The sequence below is a fragment of the Hyperoodon ampullatus genome, assembly GCF_949752795.1.
Source record: "Hyperoodon ampullatus genome assembly, chromosome: 2".
Classification (NCBI taxonomy): Eukaryota; Metazoa; Chordata; class Mammalia; order Artiodactyla; family Ziphiidae; genus Hyperoodon; species Hyperoodon ampullatus.
Window position 1 is genome coordinate 147,831,481 of NC_136915.1, and position 23,441 is coordinate 147,854,921.

Below are 23,441 nucleotides of genomic sequence, written 5' to 3' on the forward strand. Positions count from 1 at the left end.
AAAACATGGATCCAAGAACCAGAGAAAGTAACAAAACTGAGTCTGCAGGTGTGAGAGCATCCACCATGTGCTGAAGTGTGTAGCAGACCATTAAGCATCCTGTCCATGTCACTAGGGCCCTACCACTTCAGCACAGTCTGGACAACTTCCAGATGCCATTTCTGCTTCCTTTTGCCTAGGCTTTTCCAGGAGTATTTAAAGCCACTCTGATTTTCACTTAGCAGGAAAAATGGAGGTAAGTAACACCTCCCAGAAGCAGCTCTCAATTAACAACTGATGGAAGTTGGTATCAATACCCCAGCTCCCTCACCTTTGGGTGATTATCCTGAGGTGTGAGTTCAACATCTTTACCAGTTTCCTCTGGTGTTAGGCTCCTGTCATCTTAACTGGCTTGATAACATACCTTTATTGGCTGTCTTTCCCTCCCTGTCTCACTGCCCTGCTCATCTCCTGGTGTTTCCTGCATCTTCCAAGCAAACTACTTACACTTTAATTCTTGTTTCAGGGTCTGCTCCTGGTGGAACCTAAACTAAGGCCAAGTGGGAGAGTGGAGGGCTCTGAGAGAGGGTCTATTGGGATTAGAAGGGAGTTGATAAGCACCTGATGTCTCTGAACATTGGAACAATCTTGGTAGACTGAAAAATCTCTTGGAGCATTTAGGAGGAATTGGAAATAGAAATGTAGAAAACTAAGCAAGCAAGCAGACAACTTCACTAAAAAGGGCACTATCAACTCAGGACAGAACAAAAGAAAGTTGTAAAGAGAGGAACATGCTCACAGAACACTACTTGATTTAGTTCAGTCACAACGTGTAACTGAAATTGTGCAATAACTACACGGGAAGAAGGAAGAAATGCAGATGATTAAATTAGAAGATGATTGAATCTTTGTTTGTATTCAATAGACAAATGGACAATTCATTAAAAAGTAGAAAAGACAAGCTAGGTAAAAATATAGTGATAAATACCAGGAAAAAAAAATGTTACAAGAAGTGACAGGGCTTCCCTGGTGGCGCAGTGGTTGGGAGTCCGCCTGCTGATGCAGGGGACACGGGTTCATGCCCTGGTCCGGGAAGATCCCACATGCCGAGGAGCGGCTAAGCCCGTGAGCCATGGCCGCTGAGCCTGTGCGTCCAGAGCCTGTGCTCCACAACAGTGAGAGGCCCGCGTAACGCAAAAAAAAAAAAAAAAAAAAAAAAGAAATAGTTTCACTTGTAATGTGGTTTACAATTTATAATTTTTATATAATGTATAATTTTATATAATTTATAGCTTTAATTTAAATTTATAATTATAATTTTATTTAAAAATTAAAACTTTAAGTGTGAAATTTAAAATGAAAAAAGAAAAATGTAATGGAGTTGCACTGTTTATACCCACCTTTATTGTTTCAATATTTGTTTATGTGTACACGCATTTATTTTAGATATTTTGAGAGGCATTTAAATAAAAGAATAAAGTAAAGAATGGAGAAATAATTCATATCAGTGTGAATTATAGTCTCTGTACTCCTCCTTTATACTCACAGAGAATGGCAAGGAAGGAAACATAAAGGATTGACATTTAAAAACCTCAACTATTTCTGCTTTACAGCTAAAGAATGAAGCTTGAGGTAGAATTCTTTATCTGAGCATGTAAATAATACCAAAATATAAGCATACTTAGCTATTCAATTCTAATCCACTAATAAAATGACATGGAAGTAAGAATCAGATAGTAGAAATCTTAATTTCATTTATGAAAATGAGAAAAATTATTCTTTTCCAATCTATCCCAATATCCAAACCAATTTCTCTGTATCAGTAAAACATTCTTAAGCACAGCAACAAAAATCTACCAAGGATTTCTATGTATATAATATATTTAAAAACATCAACTATCTTTATCTAATAATCAGTGAACTCATTAGTGAGTACAATTGCAAGCAGTGTTCAATGATACTATACAGTATGAAATAGAAATTACGTTTTTATTCAATTGTAGAGAAGATATGTACTATAGTAAAAAAAATGAAATAATGTGATATAAATAATAAATGATATAAATTATAATGAAATAGGAAATTAATTCAATCAGCACATAACAAAATAAAATAAATAAGCAAAGACATGGTTTTCAAGTTACTTCAGTACTTAATGAATGAAGGCTTTTCTGAGTGAGGTTTGTTGGCAAAGGAGGGAGATGGGAGCATATAATCACTCCTGCTGGTGGGAGAAGATGAGTGAGAATTAGTAAAAGCCAGTGAGTGAAACAACAATTGCCAGATATTTATCCACATCTAATCCCAAGGAACTGGCCAGCGTCTTCTCCTCCAGTCCTCACTGATGCTGGGAGTAGAGAGAACCATTGCAGGAAGACACAGACATAAACAGAATGGACATCTCTTTGGGTTTCCTTTGCTTGCAATTATACAGCTCCTGCTAACATGAGACTATGCTGGCAATTCAATTTTTTTTCAAATAAATACATCTGCCCTACCGCCTCCTCATAAGGCAATGGCAGTTATTTTTACATATGTTCTAAACTTTAAATTTTTGGTATAAAATATCCAGGTCCCTTTTCTTCCTCTCACGCAAACCCTCAATGAGCACCAAATTGAACAAGTTTCTCTCTTGCAGATTCTTCTAATAAAGCCTTCTTAAGCCTTCTCATCTCACTCACATTCCTAACAGAATATTCCACTTTCTTAGATCATATTTTTGATGATGAATGTGAAGATAATTATAATACACAAGACATTTGGACAATGAGAGCAGATGATGATGCAATCCTATTCACAAAGTGTCTGAAGAACCCCTGAGGCTCATACTACATCCTCACATCCCAAACCAAAAAAAGGAGGAATAATATTTGTTACAGGGGATTGGTGAATTTTAACTGTTTTGTAGTCAGTGTGAGCAAATATCTGATTTGTTAGAATTCATATAACAAGAAATACCAGAATTGGAAAAGAGCCCAATGGAGGATGAAGAACTAAACTGCTCACTGTGAAAAAATGAAGGGAATTGTGTTAAGGGCTACAAAATCCAACTGTTGCAGGAGTCTAATAAAGGCAAATGAGAGATTTGAGTAGGGAAAAAAGCATAGACTGGAACAACATGTCCACAGAGAAAAAGCAACTGGAGAAGACATCATCTGTGCTCTCCCCACATCCCTGCTCTGGAGGTTACCACAAGCGTCCCCACAGAGCCATTGGCTACCCGTGTGTCTCTGCCTTGATGTCTTATTGCCGGCCCCACCGGCCCGCAGTGGGGTCAGATGTGATTGGGCGTCAGTGCTGCTAGAGCAAGTCTTTACCAATGAGAGGAGGTTACTGTTGAATAAATACCCCAGCTCATCCTCCTTAGAAAGACAACTTGGAATTGTGTTCCCCATGCTCCCAGAAGGCAGTCAGCATGACTGAGCTTCTGCTTGCAACAGCAATGACCTCTTGAGGCTGTCCTCACTCCCCCATCTTACTACCCAACTCAATCATAGTGCTTTCTGGGGCACCTCCCAAGGAAAGTAGTTCCCCACTTGTCTCAGGGGAAACCCAAAATAAACATCAACCAAAAGAAGTTCTGAGTAAAAGGACCAGACAAATGGCTTTTAAGACCATGGTTATGGTAACTCACTTAGCAGTATTTCTATATGAAGATGAATGAGCATATTATACATAGAGTGAAATACAGTATTGGAATTAAAAAATAGTGAATTAAAAAAAAGACCATGGACAGATACCTTCTATATTAAGTAGGTTACTATAACAATTCAAACCTATCTAAGGTTTAGTGAAAGCCTGCTACACACCCTTGTCTCATTGGAGTATATTTGGGGGAGTTAAACTAAAGAGGTCACTGTTCTCCCATAGAGTTCTGTGTATAAAGGAGATAGAACAACCAAAGGAACTGAGATATGAATGAGAGACATTTTAGAGGATGCAAGTGTTGGAGGAAGTCTCCGAACACCCCAAGACATAAATGTGATTAATATGGGGTTTCTCCTCATGTGGGGGGTAGTTGCTTGAGCCATTTTACTTTCTATTAAAGAAAATAAGGACCATATCAGAACAAGAACTTGAGAGCACAAAGGTGGCTGCCGGGCGGGCTTCCACTCATCAGGCTTTCAGAGTCTGTTCCTGAGTATGGAATCAGGAGATCAGACACAGACATGAATCCCCTTCTTACAAGACAAAAGCCAAAAGGGAGCATTAGTGAGGCAGAGGTCAAGTGCATGGGGGTTTAGAAAAGGGCGTGACTGCTTCAAATGGGGGACAACAGACAAACCTTTTGGGGTGTGTTGATGTTTAATCTAAATACTGAACATCTGAGTGACTTGTACATGTGAACTGTGGAGTAAAGGCAATCCAGGGAAATGTATTGGTGTGAACCCACGTTCATATGCCCAAGGTCCCTACAGTAAAATAAATATATCAACTTTATGTATGGGTTTTTTCATAGACCTCATTTCACAGAGTCCTAATGACCACGAAGACAAAATACTGTTGGATATGTAAATTTTTTAATTGATAAAATGTGTACTCTGTGTCCAGAAAAGCAAAAACATGAATCAGAAAATGATCAATAATTCTACAGTCTCAAAGCACTAAATATTAACCAATTATCCTTTCTAGATAATTATTACCACAATTGATGGTGTAAAAGAGATGGTAAGGGTGATTAACTGAAGTCATCCATATTGGGTTTAAGGCATCAAGGCACATTTTCCTCCTCTTCGTGGGAAACATTACAGTGAACACTCTGAGTGGCTTGCTTTGCCTCATCTTTCTGAAGCTCCAGTTTTTGAATCTCCAGGTACAGCTTATACACCTCCAGGGCCAATCTCACCTCCTCTGGGGTTGGGAGACACTGCATGAGTTTCTTGCCTTTGACCACATGCTCACAGCCTTCAGGGTACTCCTAAAGGGGAAATATGTGATGAGTGTGCTTAAAAGGCTTCTCTTCCAATTGTTAGGGGGCATAGTTCATGCTGACAAAGGCAGGACTACAGATTCAGGACCAAGACCCACCCAGAACTGGTGGATGAGCAGGAAAACAAGAAAACACCTTGGACCCCACCATCGTCTTCCTCAGAGGACTATAACTCTGCTCTGAGACAGCCTTCCAGAAAGCCTCTGTGGGAACAGAGACTATTTCTGCTGACCATTCAGAAATGGGACAACAGTATACCATATCCCCTAGAAAAGTAAAGTTAAGGAGTCCGTACTCCCAGGTATCTGAGACCCTCCATTCCAAAGGGGCTCCGTTTTCCCTGTTCTCAAGTGAGAGCAGGAAAACTTGCCACTCTTTTCTGACCAGAGGGCTTCAAGGCAAAATTGAGAGTTCCTTTGCATGAATGAATCTTGACAAGTCAAATGTCACCTTTACTGGCAGGACAGTGCCTTGAGGAAGACACCCATTTTAGGGTTTGATAGACTGTAAACTTCCTTGAATTGTGCCACTTACCCACTCACACTTGGGCACCTCCGGGTACCATGTTCTGTTTTCTGAACAAGTGATACTTTGGGAACCAACCAAACCATAGCCGGAGTCACACTGGACAGTGACATTTTCAGGTTCAACATATCTATCCTTATCCACAGATAACCTTCCATGTTCTATCTCTGGTTTCAGACACAAAGCTGAAATGGAAACATAATTTTAAGCAATCTATAGATCTAAGAAAAAGATATGAGTCTACGGTACTAAGAATGAACTATATTGAAGTGCTGCTAATTGTTTTACCTTTTCTTTCATCTTGAGAACAAAAATAATTTTCATTAACATACTTACTGAGCATTGGCTACGTATTAGACTTGGGCTAGTACTTTATGTGATTATCTTATTTAAGTCTCACTATTTTATCTAGGAGAAAGTGAGATATAGAAAAGTTAAGTAACTTGCCCAAGGACATAACAATTTTAAATAGCATGACAGAATATAAAAAGGGCATGTGACCCCAAATCCTCATCTATCAAATCAACTGTCTCTCGTATCTTGATCCCTGTAAGATGCTGGATACAAAATTTTCCAACTCGCCTATTATCCTCCTGTGTGCAATGGAGACAATGGTGGCAAATAATCCCTGCAGTTGTTGATGACAAAGTGATACTAAACTTGTGTGCATGTAACCATCAGACCCGATCTTGACCCCTCTTGGCCCCACACAGCTGGCACACTAGGAGTCCCCCACCCACAACATGCCTATGTCCTGGGCTGGTGGTGCCCTGCACTGGCTCTGATGGAAATACCTGTGACCTCACCACGATGCTTGCAATTATCCCATGGGAGTCGACATTCATGCTAGACCAACTTTCCATGACAATTTTGCTATGGGCCACAACTACACTCAGATAAGATGTACCACCCGTAGAATATTTCTGGAAGTATACAAGAAACAAAGAATAGGGGCTGCCTCACAGAGGCTGAATTTTGCACCTGGGAGAAAGAAGTAGGGGAGATTAATGTTTCTGTTGTGCCCTCTGTACTTTCTGCTTTGGGTACCATCAGAATATAGTAAGTATTTTAAATACATCAAATTGAATCAAATATTTTTTTGCTGCCTCTGGCAGAGAAGAAACTGTGCTCTCAAGCCTTTCAGGACAGCCCCCCCGCCCCCCTGCCCAACAAAGCTGAAGAGGGAGCTGGAGTTACCTTTACATTGAGGGGCTGCAGGTGACCAGCCTGAAGAAGTGCAGGAGAGTGTGTTCCTTCCAACCAGGGTGTACCCTTCATCACATTCGTATGTAGCAGCACCACTTTTAAATCCAAGGAATACATTTAGTTTATGATGTCCATGGGCAATGACAGGAGGAGAATTGCAATCTTGATGGGAGACATAAAAGTCAAAGAGGGTCAGCGTGTCGAATGCTTATATCAGCACTTCCCAGAATCTGTGTGGTTGGTAGGAGGCTTCCCTCTGTCCTTCTCTCTTCTCTGCCCATCTGCTCACAGAGCCAAACCCAGGACCTATGCTGCCCTTCTGTAGGCCTGAGGCTGGGGAACCTTAGAAAGGCTCCAATGGAATGACAAGCACTTAAGATTTGTTTCATTTTATTGACAATTCACTAAACTTGACACTATTTAGGAGCCATTTTGGCATGAAGGCTGAATTCGGCCCGAAGTCTCATGGTACTAGTGGTGCACTCCACTGATTTCAGGCTAAATGCAGAGATGTACATCTGAGAGAGACTGTAAAGATGCGAAGCAAATCCATACTCTCTGGCTCATTGCTCCAATCAAACCTGTCCATCCAACCCCCCAAGAATATACTTACTGTCTTCTAAAATGTTTTAGAAAAGAGCTCATAGAAAGAATAAAAAAGGTGGCTTGCAGGTTGGAATAATAGACGTGGCATGGTGCTGAGTACCTCTTTGAAAGGGAATGCTGTCAGGATCCACGAACAGTACGTGAGAAATTTAAATCAAACAGGCCATCAGGAAAGTCAGGTACAATATTAAACTGACAGGCTATAGTATCTACAAGTACTATCCTAAGATGCCTCCTTGAGGCATAGAAAACATGATGCTGACAACGAGATTCAAATGCTGGAGTTGCCATGGCACGTGGTAGAAAGAGAGATTAAGTGACTCAGAAAAGAGAGCATGCTGGAGTGGATGTACCACACACATGCTGGAAACCCCTCCAAATGATTATGTTCCCTGGGAAAGCCTGGAGGATACAGGTACCAAGGTCAGAAGGAATATCCTAACAAGAAGAGCACCCATATCAAAGGCCAGGGCTGATGATGCGAAGAACATTAAAGAACAAGTTTCACTCTTAGCAATTGGAGTCTGAGAGGTGCTTATATGCTTCAGAAGCTAAGTAAATGTAATCATCATAATGAGTGGCAAGTTAGAGAGACAACCAGAGGTGCCTAAGAGTTAGGAATACGGTTAATAGAACATGGCATTCATAAGGGTGAAAATAGACGAGCAGCCAACCAGATACTACTCAGTTTGTACCATCGAAGGAAATTAAGGATGGATGATCAGGAGGCTGTTGGCATTTGGTCCAATAAAAAGTTATAATCCCTTGTTCAGTTTCTGGACCTGTGCCAGTTGTCAGGTCTGGAGATCATCGACTAAAGAAAAAAGACAGTTTCCAGAAGTAAAGATACTACAACATCTTGGGAAGTATACACATTAATGAGTGCCCCAGTCTTCTAAGAGGACCTATGTCTATTTACATAGGTAACTGTGCACAGGTGAGAGGTGCACAGTAATCCAAGGATTATTGAACATAGTGCTTGAGTTGACATGGATACCTGGAACCATCATGGCCCCCCTATTAAGCCATTTGGTGGCCTTTTCCATTATCTTTGAAAGTATAAACAGGATAGACAAAATGGGTCATTGGTACAACCTCCACATTGGTCCTTGGCCTATGGGGTTAGAGATGTCTAATCCAAGAAGGCCAAGGACAAGACATTGATACTACTTATACCCTCCCCCTGGAGGCAAAGAAGGTAAGTTTTTTAAAATATCATGTACTGAAGGGTAGGGGAGAAGGAGGAATTTGTGCCACTCTTAAAGAACTAAAGATGCAGGAGGGGTCATCATAACCCCATGTACTTCACCAGTCTGTCTACTACAAAAATTAGGATTCTGGAGAATTCCAGTAGACTACTGAAAACCCAACAGCATTTTAGCCCCTATTGCAGCCACTGTACCAGATGTGGTATCTTTGCTAGAGCAGATTAATATGTCTTCGAGTAAGTGAGGCCACTGATTCAGCAGAGGCCTTCTTTTCCAGCCCTATCAGAAAAGAGGGTCACAAACAGTTTGCATACACATGGAAGGTTCAAGATCAAATATCTGCATTTTAAGACCTTGGCTATGATAACTCACCTGTCCCTGTCATAATAGAGTCTGAAGATATCATGACCATGTGGACATCCACAGAATATCATATTGATACAGAACATCAGTGGCATCATGTTAATTCTACTGAATAAGCAAGAAGTAGATGGCATGATGATGTTTCAGAATATGGAAGGTAGAGAAGGAAGAAAAGAAGTAAGCTCAGAAAGGCAGGTTCACTAGATGTGGGCAGGTTTTATACTGTAGGTAAAGGCATATGGACTAGAAGGAAGAGAAGAAAAAAGAATAAATACCAAGAAATAAAAGGTAATAATTGAACTGTCTAGCTTATCTTTTAGATGTGGGCTATTTTCATTGATTCAGAAAAAAGAAGGAAACCAGGAAGTTCAAAAGAATGGGAACAAACAGTGGGGGAAAAAGAGAAAGTTGGACTGAGGGGGCAGTATTTTTTAACAAACTTATCCACACTAAAAATCATTCAGGGTATATGAACTTTTTTACCTAATGTGGGGTTTTTTGTTTGTTTGTTTTGTTTCATTTTTCCAACTGAATGAGGCTGTAGTAAAGGACTTTCACTGCAAGTTCATTTGTTGCGTTCAAATTATACAAACAATGTTAAGGGTTAAAAAGTACAACGCATAAAAAACATCAGCATCAAACAAAACACCAGCTTTACACATTTCCTAAATTCTAAATTTACATTATAAAAGCAAATTATGAAAAAGGCATGGGAGGGAATAAACAATGGCATACTTCCTCTTTCTCAATGGAAGTCACAACAGTTACTACTATTTATCACCCTGTGAAGTTCATTGTTCTAATTTCCATTATCCAAAGAGGGAGCCCGTCCTTAAGGATACCCAAGACCCTGTTATGCTGTGGTATTAGCAACACCCTTGATACTGGGACAAAAGCCAAGCAGTTTGTTCTATGTTCAAATTGTTGATCCATAAACAGCACAATAATAGGGTCATTTCACTATTACCAGGTTTCCTGGGAGGGTGCCCACATGCTTCAACCAGTGGGTTCCGAGATCAATATACTCACAGCTGATCAGGGTATAGGAACTTCTAGGTAAAAAGGCAGAATAATAGATTCTAGCATTGGAGCCTTTCTGCATTTCACACACACTTCAGATGAACTAAGAGTAAATTTCCAAGAGAAGGAACCAAACTTAAATTTGATAATTTCATCTGCTTCTAGATTGTTCTTTAGTACTGCTCCAACTCTTAACCTCCAAAAAGCTATGGGAAGAATGACACTCATCTCTAAGATCTGATTTTCTATCCTTTCATTCATTTAGCAGATAGAGACTGAAACCTACTGGGTGCCCGGCTTTTCACCCCCTCCCTGTCTTTAAGAAGTCAGCGATTGGCTTTAGTGAGAATATGTCAAGAGCTATAGAATTTGCACCAGCTTTATTTAACATTCCCCTTTTTAAAACTGTGGATTCAGGGCTTCCCTGGTGGCGCAGTGGTTGGGAGTCCGCCTGCCGATGCAGGGAACACAGGTTTGTGCCCCGTTCAGGGAAGATCCCACATGCTGCAGAGCGGCTGGGCCCCTGGGCCATGGCCGCTGGGCCTGCGCGTCCGGAGCCTGTGCTCCGCAACAGGAGAGGCCGCAGCGGTGAGAGGCCCGCATACCGCAAAAACAAACAAACAAACAAACAAAAAACTGTGGATTCAGATCTGACTATACGACTGCACAGTTATAAGTTTTTTTTTTCTTCTGCATGAAATTGAGCAGGACCCTGTAGGGCTCCTGGGTACAGAAGCCTTTCTGTACCCCATTTCTTGTAGGGAACAGACCTTCAATCTCCATGACCTTCCCTGAGTTCCAAAGGGCAGATTCGAACAGGTGCTAATCCGAGAAGGGAAGGGATGCAAAGACAAGGGAGTGGCAGCCTTCCTCAGGGTCCTGGTCTGCCTCATGGCATACACATAACAATGTCCTTAAACTCTTTAAGATGTCAGCATTCTTAATACCTGAGAAAGACCACCTGAGGCTACATTAAAGTAACCTGAGAAACTCATCAAGATTACCTGAGACCAGATTAGAGGAGTGGAGGCCCTGCACACACCCTAATTTTATCAGCAAACCCACCCTTGAACCATTGCTATAAAACTCCTCATCAAATCCTCCTGGGTTGGGACACACAATTTTGAGAGGTACGAGTCTGCTGTGCCCCCCTTTGCCTGGCAAAGCAATAAAGCTATTCTTTTCTCCAAGATTCTATTTGACACTGGTACACAGAGGCTGAGCTTTCGGCATCATGCAGAGTTATAAGTCCTTCAACTAGAATGGTGTAGATATGAAATACAAATTGCAAAAAGGGAAATTATTCTATTTTCATTAGAAATTTAACCATAGTCCTATTTCTATCACAGAATGATTTTCATGAACTATAAAACTGGTCTATAAAAAGCTAGTTCTGGTCTTTTTGCTTTACCAATTGATAAAACTTTCACAAAATTTTAATCAGTAGCAAACCATATAGCAAGCTTGTGTTTTTAACATGAAGCTGTGAATTTAATTATTATTTGAGAATTCTACTTCGTGAAAGTCTGTACAAAAGAACAAGGAGAGAAAAGTATAAAAAAACAGACCCTTTTTCTGCTTAAATTCACAAATGGCAGATTTACAGTGGGTTGGAATAGAAACAGTGGGCTTTATAAGAACTCAGAGTTTTAGAATGAGATCACAGAGTTCTTCCACAATCCATTCATCAGTGCCAAAAACCTGAGCTGAAGAAACTGCTAGGCTGACCCAGTGTGGCATTTTTAATGATTATTAAGCTATCAGTAAAGGCTAAGAGCATTCATACTTCATAAAATTCTTGAATGAGATCTCTCATTCTCTGCTCCAGGTAGCATGATGTCATCTCTGAAGTTGTTCCTGAAGATAAAAAGATGACAGATGGCCAGGGCTAGAACATGAGCCACAATGGGATGTTAAGAGAATGTATATTGTTATACAGAGTAAGGCAGAGGCTCACTGCTTCTGCTGGGCATCAGAAACACCTGTGTACCTTTCTAAGCATTCAAGGGCTTGGACCCGTCTCCCTGCATCCAAAGGTGATGCTCCAGTGTGTCTGCAGTGTGTCTTGGCAAAGCTTAATTTGTCTTGAGATATATGCCAGAAAGAACGAATTATTGGCATAAGGTTTCTGCCAGGCACATTCACATCCTGTTTTTTCCATAGCTGGAGAAGAGATGACTAATCAGTGGTGCAGTTTGCAAGATCACTACTTTAATAATTACTTCTTTAGCCACTCTGGATGAAGACTGCCCAGAAATAGGCATGCATAAACTGTTAGTTCTCTTCATAACTAAAGTTAGGATTTTAAATGAACTCTTGCTTTTCACACTTTGCTTCTCTTATGTAGTAAAGCCAAGATGTCCTTTTTGACTTACTTTTGTAGTTAGTTTGATTGAATGGTCTTCTGGTTTTAGTGCTGCTAGCCTCTTGTTTTACAGATAAAGGGATTTCTACATTCTTAAAAAACAAACAAAAGACCATATTGAAACCATACATCTTGGCAACTTCTGATAAAAAGATAAACCTGATTTTAATTTACCACTGTTTCTTACCAAACTGTTAAGCTTTTGTTTATGAAAAGGGATCACAATTCCTTTCCCTAGTTACTAACCAGGGTGTTTCAAATTCCTAAAAGGGAAGTCCAAGATATCATGCTGTAGAATTTCTTATGAGTTAACTTCTGCAGTGCTTTCATGCAAATGAGCCAGGATAATCCCAACATTCCTCTCCACTCCCAGAGCTACATAATTATGCTTTCAGTATATTCTTGGACAAGATCTGGTATCAAATAGCAAATGCTCTGGTACCAAGCAGTGAAGGGCTGGCCAGATCTTGTTGTTCTGATGCTTCCATATCACATGAGATTCATCGATGAATTTCTGAACATCTTTTCCAGCCCAAGTAATACATATGAGCCTGTAGTTTCCTGCAACTTTGGTGATATCCTCACTCTTCCACAGATTGGCAACACCAAAGGACTCCAATAAATCTGCCCCACATAGCAACTTTACCTTGGGCACAACATTTGTTTCTGGCTCTAAGGATTTTTTTTTTTTTTTTTTACTAAAATCTTGTCTTTGTTCAGTCCACTTCCTCTTCTATCCAGGCCTTTCCAGCATAGGTGAGTCCTGCTGTTGATCACAGCTACTAGCTGCCAGGGTCTCTTGATGGTGTCTTAGCACCTTAGCAGTCTATCCAATAGTTCTGAAGACTTTTCCATGTATCACCTTTCACCCATTTTGAGTTCTTAGTGGCAAGTTCTGGCATAACTCAGTGATGGGGAGAGATGAGTCTTTTCTTCTTATATGTATCACCAATAGGAGAAATTATGCCTTTGACAATTCTAATTTTCCTCTTCCATTCATGCAGTCCTTGGCCAGCTCAAACAACCCGAAGTGCATGTTGATTATAGGATTAAAAAACCACAAGCAAGGAGAACCACTTCTGTCTTCTCTGAATATTCCATGCTAAGAGTTTGAAGTTGTTGATCTAAAAGGAAAACTCCGACACCTTCCTTGTTTTTACAAAGGAAATTCTGCAAATCTGAGGCGTTTTGCAAGGTAGGCTATTGGAACCATTCCAACTTGTTTGTCAACAGTCTTCTCTAAGCTGGGCTGTAGCAGTGGTTTCACATCTGAACTGTAACTCTGTTCCCAAGGCTAGAGGCAAATTTACTGAAGTTTTTTTCATTTCACAGAGAGACTGAAAGAATGAAAACTTTCTGCTCCACACTTGAATATGACCTTGCCTCAGGGACTGTTGTATTTGACCCTCACAGACTCAACCATCTTGGAACCCATATGCTTGACACAAAAAAGCATCCTGGGCTGATTCCCCTAGAGGCCAGTTTCTCAGGGGCTCCAGGTGAGGGCTTACCATGTCCTCAGGACCAACCAGCCCATGTCTCTTTTACCTAATTTGAAACCTTCCCTTAATAATCTCCATCATTTTGAATGTTCATACCAGCATTATTTACAGTAGCCAAGATATGGAAGCAACCTAAGTGTCAATCAACAGATGAATGGAAAAAGATGTGTATCTATATCTATGTTCTCTCTCTCTCTCTCTCTCTCTCTCTATATATATATATATATATATATATATATATATATATGAATATTAATCAGGCATAAAAAGGAATGAGGTTTTGCCATTTGCAACAACCTGGATGGACCTGGAGAGTAGTATGCTTAGTGAAATAAGTCAAACAGAGAAAGACAAATACTCTATGTTATCACTTATATGTGGAATCTAAAAAATAAAATGAATGAATATAACAAAACAAACAGATTCACAAATATAAAGAACAAACTAGTGGTTATCAGTGGGGGAAGGAAGTTAGGAGGGGCAAGATAGGGGTAGGGGATTAAAAGGTACAAACTACTATGTATAAAATAAATAAGCTACAAGGATATATAGTACAACACAGGGAATATAGCCAATTTTTATAAGTGGAACATAACCTTCCAACATTGTGAATCACTATGCTGTATGACTGACTTATATAATATTGTACATCAACTACACTTTAATTAAAAAATAACAACTACACTTTAATTAAAAAATAACAATCTCCATCATTTTGACGTGAAAAACTTCTAAAATAACATGCTTCCATAAGCTCTTACCTGGGTAACATTCTGGTGTTTTGGGACTCCACCTGCCATCTGCTGTGCATCTAGCCTGAGATGTATATTTATTATGACATGTATATGAAACCTCATCTCCATAGAAATAGGTACAGCTATTGTCAATGCCGCCTTTTCTCAGATGAGTGATTCTGCCATTGTTCAGTTCTGGTGTTGGGCAACAAACCTCTAAAAAAAAGAAGGCTAATGGCTAGTAAAATCACCATGAGGAGGCTCCTATGGCTAAAAGTCTAATTTCTACCTTTAGAAGATCTCACCACTGAAGAGAGATTGGGAAAGCAGAGGCACTTTAAGTCTGCTCTCCCTGGCCCTGATTTGCTAAAGTACTCCAACTCATTTGTTTCCAATTCAGTTGTTTCCAATACTTTGTTATTTAAGTGGTGGCAATAATTTTTACTAAATTTTTACTAAATATATTTTAATTTAGTGATAGAAATCTTTCATTCTATGTCCTCAAAATGAGTCTGAACGACTGCAATTGAACTTTAAGTCCTAATGTGAAATGACTAATCTTTCAATAAGTGGATTACCATTTTTCATTATTTGTGCATTTCACATATTTTTCAAATTCTAATCTACAGAATAAAGTTCCCTGTATCCTGGGCCTCAGTGTCTTTACCTCTAAAATGGCAAGAGTCTGATAGATGTGTAGAAAAATGCATGTTGTCAATTCCATTGAGGCCCATAAAATTGCATCCATATATCTTTCAGCCCCTCACTTACTCCCAAGTGAGACTAGAGAAAGTCTCCTTTCTATCCTACTGAGGCAAAAGCACTGGGTCAGGGGTCAGAGTCTGTCTTCTAGAGGCAGGTCTTTCAGCCCACAGTCTCATAGCTCAAGAGACATGAGACACAAGTCACCTTGCAGCTGCTTGAGTTCATGACTGTTTCACAGACTTTCCTTCTGTCAAGCGCCCCATAGTCTACATTGGGGAGGAAAGGGCTGTGACGTAGGTCTGACTTGGGTGGTGGTGGAGCTGTATTCTCCATTCTACCTTTACCAGTAATGAAGCTCATACTTAATCTTCATAACGTTTGACTTCTGTGTTTTGTCTCATTTGATTCTGAACCAGGATAAGATTATAATTTCTCAGCTCCTCAAGCTCCAAAACCTTTATGGTCCTTTCTGGCAATAATTGTTCACTATTGTGTTCAATTAGTATAATTCTAAATTTATGTTGAGGAAAAAAATTATATTCATTTAAGATGGAAAATCCTAGCACATACTGGATATTTAATATACAAAAAGATTAAAAAAAAAAGAAACTCACCCTCACATTGTATGTATGGGGTCCACTCCAAATTTCTCTGACAAGTCACAGTCATGGGCCCATCTGCCTTGGCTTTATAGCCAGAAAGGCAGAAGTACCTCAGGGCAGTCCCAATATCATACACTTCCTCTTCTGTTGGCTTCAGGTAGCCATATTTTCCCCAGATGGCATGGGGGATGTATGGTAAGCCAGCACAGCCATCTGCCCATAAAGGAAGAACAGAGGAAAAGGACATTGTTACTAGGGATGCAACAGTGATCAATGAGCCTGTCCTATCAAAGGGTGTCATGTGCTCATTCATCCAGGAACCAGCCTGCCATAGCTGATGAATCAGCCACACCAGAAAACACACATGGACATGTACCCAAATGTGCAAAGCACCAGAGAGGTTCTTACTAAGGGCACTAACAAGTGGTTTCTGTGTGTTGTGCCAACTATCCAAAATATGAATTCTTCTTCCTCTTCATTTTACTTCAGAAAGTTTAGTATCTGAATTGAAGCTTTGGGCTTGCTAGGTGGATATGACTGGAGAAATGTTGCAGACAAATAAATCTAACTCTCTTGTTTCCTGGCTGATAGGAGAAAATAAACAAGAGTCATTCCCCTTATCCAGATGACACCAGAAACTTTATCATTTAAAGGTTTGGCAAGAACAAACCAAGCACAAAGTGACTTCTGAGCCTAAACCTTGTATCTTGTCCTCTTCACTCTTTGCTGATGCTACTGGTTCACAATATGGAAATATAATGGAAACATCTGTCAAGTTGGATGTTTATTTTATTTTTATCTTCAAGGGTAAGGGTCTTTTTTAAGTTTTATTAAGACACAAGTCACATAACATAAAATTCACCCATTTAAAATACACTATCCAATGGTTTTTACTATATCCACAGAGTTGTGCAACCATCACCCCTATCCAATTTTAGGATATTTTTATCAACCCAAAAAGAAACTGTGTACTCATTAGGAGTCACCTCCTAGTCTTGCCTCCTCCCAGGCCCTGGAAACCACTAAAATTCTTTCTCTCTCAATGAATTTGCCTGTTCTGGACATTTCAAATAACCTCTGTGAATGGATTTCTCATCCTTAAAATGAGGATAATAATAGTGCCCACAATTCTGGACAGAATTCATTGAATTAATTCTTGTTATGTACTTAGACTAGCACCAAGTTATCACTGTTATTATTAAGATAATTTTTAACAAGGAACTCTACTTAATGCACTGTGGTGACCTGAATGGAAGGGAAGTCCAAAAGGGAGAGGATATATATACATGTATGGCTAATTCATTTTGCTCTGCAGTAGAAACTAACACAATACTGTAAAGCAACTGTACTCCAATAAAAATTAATTTTAAAAAAAGATAATTTTTAGTGATTCACATGAGTTTATAATTTCAGAGTTTGAGAATCATAGTTAGTCCATACAATACTTTTGTGCAAGTTAGAAAAAGGCATTTTTCCCTCAGGACACTTTACTGTATATCTTTTAAAACAATCACCATAATATAATGATTTTTGCTAGAACAAAGCAATTTTCTATCAACTGCAAGAAAATTATTGAAATAAACATAGTAATCCACAATGTCTACAATGCTACATCTCTCTTTAGGGTTGTAGTGTGCACAACTGCATGTGGCAGCCTTTTGTGATGTTATATGGTCTTGCACAGTGTACTGTAATCATTCTTTTTTCCAACAAGAAAAAAATAGAGGGATTGATTTAAATTAAAATTTTTACTGTGATTCAAATGGGCTTAGGCATATAAGTATGTTCCCATCAATATTTCTGGATATCTTTAGATGCCAGACATTGAAACTCTTTCATGGCCCATACTTACTGAGTTCACAAATGGGAGGAGGAGGATGCCAGCTGTTATCAGCTTCACAATGGATTAAGTTGTTGCCCTTGAGACGATAACCTTTATCACAGTCAAATACAATAGACTGTTTATAAGTATAGATGGGTCCAAATCCAGAGATTATTTTTCCATCTTTAACCATTGGCTGAGGACAAGTGATTTCTAAAAACTCAAAAGAAAAGACAAATGGGTTATATATATGTATATATGTGTATATATATATATATATATATATATATATATATATATATATGGGGTTTTTTTTCAACTTTTAAAAGCCTCAGTAAAATGAGATCCCATCATGTAGGTTCTATTGTGAGATGATTGTGGATAACTCTAACTTCTTCACTTTCCCAAGAAAAACTAGCCATATATAATCCAGGAGAAAAACATATCTTGAGGTCTTCAAAACCTCTTCCTATAATGACCTGCTCTCCTGGATGATTTTGATGGTGGGTCAGTTGTCAGTGGTAATGATGTGATAGTCATGATGCAGAGGTAGCCAGGGCATCAGAGAGCTGTACCATCACAAGCAAAGAACAAATTGCCCCTGCCTCCTACCCCACAGCAGTCAGTCATCAAGCCCTGTCAGTCCTGCCACTTTAATTCCTCTAGGATTCCTCAATTTCTCTCCAGGCCCACTGCCATAGCAACAGTTGAAGGAGCTTCACTACTTAGCAAGATAGTTGCAACAGGTACCTATAGGTTAAGTTTTGTCCCACTTCAAATTGTTGTCCATTCCGCAGCCAGAGTTATCTTTCTAACATTCAGCACATTTTGGTTAAAGCCTTTCAATTCCTGCCCTTCACCTTCATTCTGAACTCATGAGAATTCTTCAGGCATTTTAAACAGTTTGCAGTATCATGCTTGCTTATCCCCAATTTGACTGTGTCCTGTGCTGAGTCAGAATAGTAAGTAATACTGTGTGGGTGCTTAGTAGCAAAGGAAGATGCCTTAGATTAGCAAACTAGCAATGCCACAATATTTCTTCTTGCTCAATTACTGGGTGCTTTGTCCTGTTGAACTTCCAGTGTTTAATAGGTTTTCCTTGCTCTGTAGGCATACGTGGTTGACATGAAAAGTGCTAATCAGTATTTCCAGTTCTGCTTCCTGCACAGACAAAAGGTGATATTCCTCAGTTCCCTTGGGATGAGTAGCATCTACACATTATTAGTTTTGGACAAAAGGCTGAAATGCAAAGTGATATGTGGTCATTTCCAGGAAAAAAGCTCTTAAAGCCAGGGGACAATTTGATTTTCTCTCTTCCTCTACTAAAGAGATTGTGAAAGCACATTTTGATATCATAAGATTGAAGCAATCTGGATTGCTGAGATGGTTGCTAAACTAACACCTAAACTATAGCTGCCCTAGAGAGCTTCCTGGACATGCAGCAAACTCAATATGAATGAGAATCAACTTTTACTTTGCTGCTGGGACACGCTTACCCCAAGCCCATACCCATTCCAGCTCCAGCCATCCCCCCAGGATGGTTCTTGGGCAGAGCACCCTGGGACCCCCTCCCACATGCACCCATTCCAGCTCCAACTGTAGCACAAAGGCAGACCCAATGCAGTGAGTGCCAGGGTCCCCCAGCCCATGCTCATTCTGTTTTGCCTAATTCATAGACACAAACAAGGAAAGTCAAACAAAATGAAGAGACAGAGGAATATGTTCCCAGTGAAGGAATAAAATAAAACCCTATTTTTAAAAACCCTAGTGAAACAGAGATAAGTAATTTACCCAATAAAGAGTAAAAAATAGGGCCTCCCTGGTGGCGCAGTGGTTGAGAGTCCGCCTGCCGATGCAGGGGATACGGGTTCGTGCCCCGGTCTGGGAGGATCCCATATACCGCGGAGCGGCTGGGCCCGTGAGCCATGGCTGCTGAGCCTGTGCATCCGGAGCCTGTGCTCCGCAACGGGAGAGGCCACAACAGTGAGAGGCCCGCGTACCACAAAAAAAAAAAAAAAAAAAAAAAGAGTAAAAAATAATGATTATAAAGATGCTCACTGAACTCAGGAGAAGAGTGAAGGAACACAGAGAGAACTTTAACACAGAGTTAAAAAATATAAAAAAGAACCAATTAGAGCTGAAGAGTACAATGAATAAAATAAAATACACTAGAAGGAATCAATAGCAGGTTAGGTGGTACAGAAGGATGGATAAGTGATCTGAAAGACAGAATAGTAGAAATCACCCAATCAGAACAACAAAAAGAAAAAAATAATTAATGAGGCTAGTTTAAGATGCATCTAGCGTAACATCAAGGAAACTAACATTTTCATTAATGGAGAATAGAGAAGATAAAGGGAGAGAAAATTTGTTTGAAGAAATAGTGGCTAAAAATTTCTCTAACCTGGGGAAGGAAACAGATATCCAGGTCCAGGAAGTACACAGAGCCCCAAGCAAGATAAACCAAAAGAGATCCACACCAAGACATTATCATAATTAAAATGGCAAAAGTTAAAGATAGAGAATTTTAAAGACAGCAAGAGAAAAACAACGTGTCATGTACAAGAGAACCCCTCATAAGTCTACCAGATAATTTTTCAGCAGAAATTCTGCAGGCCAGAAGGGAGTGGCAAGATGTATTTAAGGTGCTGAAAGGAAAAAAACTTACAACCAAGAATACTTTACCCAGCAAAGGAATCGTTCACAATTGAAGGAGAGATAAAGAGTTTTACAGACAAGTAAAAACAAGAGGAGTTCATCACCAATAAACCAGCCTTACAAGAAATGTTAAAGGGTCTTTTGTAAGCAGAAAAGAAAAGGCCATAACTAGAAATAAGAAAATATATGAAAGAAAAATATCTCACTAGTAAAGGCAAATATATAGCAACGGCAGTGGATCTGCCACTTAAAATAGTAGTATAAAAGGTAAAAGACAAAGGTAGCAAAATCAACTATAACTATAATAAGTAGTTTAAGGGATAAACAAAATAAAAAGTTGTAAACTCTAATGTGAAAAATGTAGAATGGGGGGGCAGTAACAATGTAGTGCTCTTAGAATTCATTTGAACTTAAGTGACTATCAATTTAAAATAAACAGATATATATCAGTTTATTTTATATATATATATATATATATATATTATATATATATATAAACATCATGGTAACAACAAACCAGAAACCTACAATAGTTGTGCAAAAATTAAAGAGAAAGGAACCCAAACACATAACACTAGAGAAAATCTTCAAACCACAAGGGAAAAGACTAAGACAAGAAGAAAGGAACAAAAAAGAACTACCAAAAAAACCCAAAACAAAACAGAAAACAATTAACAAAATAGCAGCAAGTACATTCATATCAATAATCACTTTAAATGTAAATGGACTAAATGGACCAATTAAAAGACATAGGTGGCTGAATGGATAAAAAAATTTTTAAAGGCCCTTTTATATACTGCCTAAAATAGTTTCACTCTAGAGCTAAACATACACAGACTGAAGGTGAAGGGATGGAAAAAGATACTCCATGCAAATGAAAACAAGAGGAAAGCTGGGATAGCAATACTCATATCAGAACAAAGAGACTTTAAAACAAATACTATAACAAAAGACAAAGAAGGACATTACTTAATAATAAAGGGTCAATCTAAGAAGAGGATAAAACATTTAGAGATATCAATGCACCCAACATAGAAACACCTACATACAATATATTAAACAAATGTCCACAAGCACAAAGGGAGAAATTGACAGTAACACAATAACAGTGGGGGATTTTAATCTCCCACTTGCATCAATGGATAGACCATCAAGACAGAACATTAATAAGGAAATATTGACCTTAAATGACATATTAGATCAGATAGTTTTAATAGATACATACAAAACATTCTATCTAAAAACTGCAGAATACACATTCTCAAGTGCACATAGAACATTCTCCAGAATAGATCACATATTTGGCCACAATGCTAGTTTCCATAAATTTAAGAAGATTGAGGTCTCTTTTCCAAACACAATGATATGAAATTAGCAATCAATTATAAGAAGAAAAATGGAAAAATATAAACATGTGGAGGCTAAACAACCTGATACTAAACAACCAATCAGTCAATGAAAAAAGCAAAAAGAAAATCAAAAAATACATTGAGAGAAATAAAAATAGAAACACAACTTTCCAAAATCTATGGGTTGCAGCAAAAGCAGTTATAAGAGGGAAGTTCATAGCAATATAGGTCTACATCAAGAAACAAGAATAGGGGCTTCCCTGGTGGCACAGTAGTTGAGAGTCCGCCTGCCAATGCAGGGGACACGGGTTTGTGCCACAGTCCGGGAAGATCCCACATGCCGCGGAGTGGCTAGGCCCATGAGCCATGGCCGCTGAGCCTGCATGTCTGGAGCCTGTGCTCTGCAACGGGAGAGGCCACAACAGTGAGAGGCCTGCGTACCGCAAAAAAAAAAAAAAAGAAAGAAACAAGAATAATCTGAAATAAATGATCAAACTTTACACCTAAAAGACCCAAAAGAATTAGAAGAAAAAACAAACCCTAAAGTTAGTAGGAGAAATGAAATAATAAAAATCACAGTGAAAGTAAATAAAATAATGACTAAAAAAATAGGAAAAAGCAATGAAACTGAGTGCTGGTTCTTTGAAATGCTAAACAAAATTGATAAATCTTTACTCAGTTTCCTCAGAAAAAGAAGAGAGATGGCTCAATCAAACTCAGAAGTAAAAGAGAAGTTACAACTGATATCACAGGCCATATATGACAAACCCATAGCTAATATCAAAATCAATCATTAAAAGATGAAAGCTTTTTCTCAAAGATCAAGAATAAGACAAGGATGCCCCCTCTCACTACTTTTATTAACCATAGTATTGGAAGTCCTAGCCACAGCAATCAGACAAGAAAAAGAAATAAAAGGAATCCAAATTGGAAGGGAAGAAGTAAAACTGTCACTATTTGCCAGTGCCATGATACTATACATAGAACACCTAAAGACTCCACAAAAAAAACTATTAGAATTAAGAGATGCATTCATTAAAGTTGCAGGATACAAATTTAATATACAGAAATTTGTTTAATTTCTATACACTAATAGCAGACTATCAGAAAGAGAAATTAAGAAAACAATCCCATTTACAACTGCATCAAAATGAATAAAATATCTAGGAATAAATTTAACCAAGGAAGTGAAAGCCTGTACTGTGAAAACTACAAGACATTGATAAAATATATTGAAGACAACACCAGAAAATGGAAACATATAATGTGTTCATAGATTGGAAGAATTAATATTGTTAAAATGTCCATACTACCCAAAGCAATCTACATATTTAGTGCAATCCCTATCAAAATACCCATGGCATTTATCACAGAACTAGAAGAAATAACCCTAAAATCTGTATGGAACTACAAAAGACCTCAAATAGCCAAAACAATCTTGATAAAGAAGAACAAAGCAAGAGTTATCATGCTCACTGATTTGAAACTATACTGTACAATTTTAGTAATCAAAACAGTATGGTACTGGAACAAAAACAGACACACAGATCAATGGAACAAAACAGAGAGCCCAGAAATAAACCCTTATATGGTCAATTATTCTAGGATAAAGGAGGCAAGAGCATACAGTGGGGAAAAGATAGACTCTTCAGTAAATAATGTTGGGAAAACTGGACAGCTACATGCAAAAGAATGAAACTAGACCACTTTTTTACACCATATACAAAAATAACTTCAAAATGGATTAAATATTTAAATGTAATACCTGAAACTATAAAACTCCTAGAAGAAAACATAGTCAGTGACCTCTTTAACATCAGTCTTATCAGTATTTTTTTAGTTGGATCTGTCTCCTCAGGCATGGGAA

At 38.7% G+C, this 23,441-nt stretch overlaps 1 protein-coding gene across 1 annotated transcript in view; it reads right to left on the bottom strand.

The window, feature by feature from the left end:
* The window catches only part of C4BPA (complement component 4 binding protein alpha), a gene marked incomplete at both ends in the record, with an annotated part of 120,117 nt that overhangs the window by 71,444 nt on the left and 25,232 nt on the right, over positions 1-23,441 (bottom strand). The window contains 7 exons of the mRNA XM_079723180.1: positions 4,700-4,897; positions 5,444-5,619; positions 6,632-6,802; positions 12,213-12,294; positions 15,348-15,481; positions 15,758-15,958; positions 17,598-17,780. Coding sequence (XP_079579306.1) covers positions 4,700-4,897; positions 5,444-5,619; positions 6,632-6,802; positions 12,213-12,294; positions 15,348-15,481; positions 15,758-15,958; positions 17,598-17,780 — 1,145 coding nt within the window. The remainder of the gene's footprint in view (positions 1-4,699; positions 4,898-5,443; positions 5,620-6,631; positions 6,803-12,212; positions 12,295-15,347; positions 15,482-15,757; positions 15,959-17,597; positions 17,781-23,441) is intronic.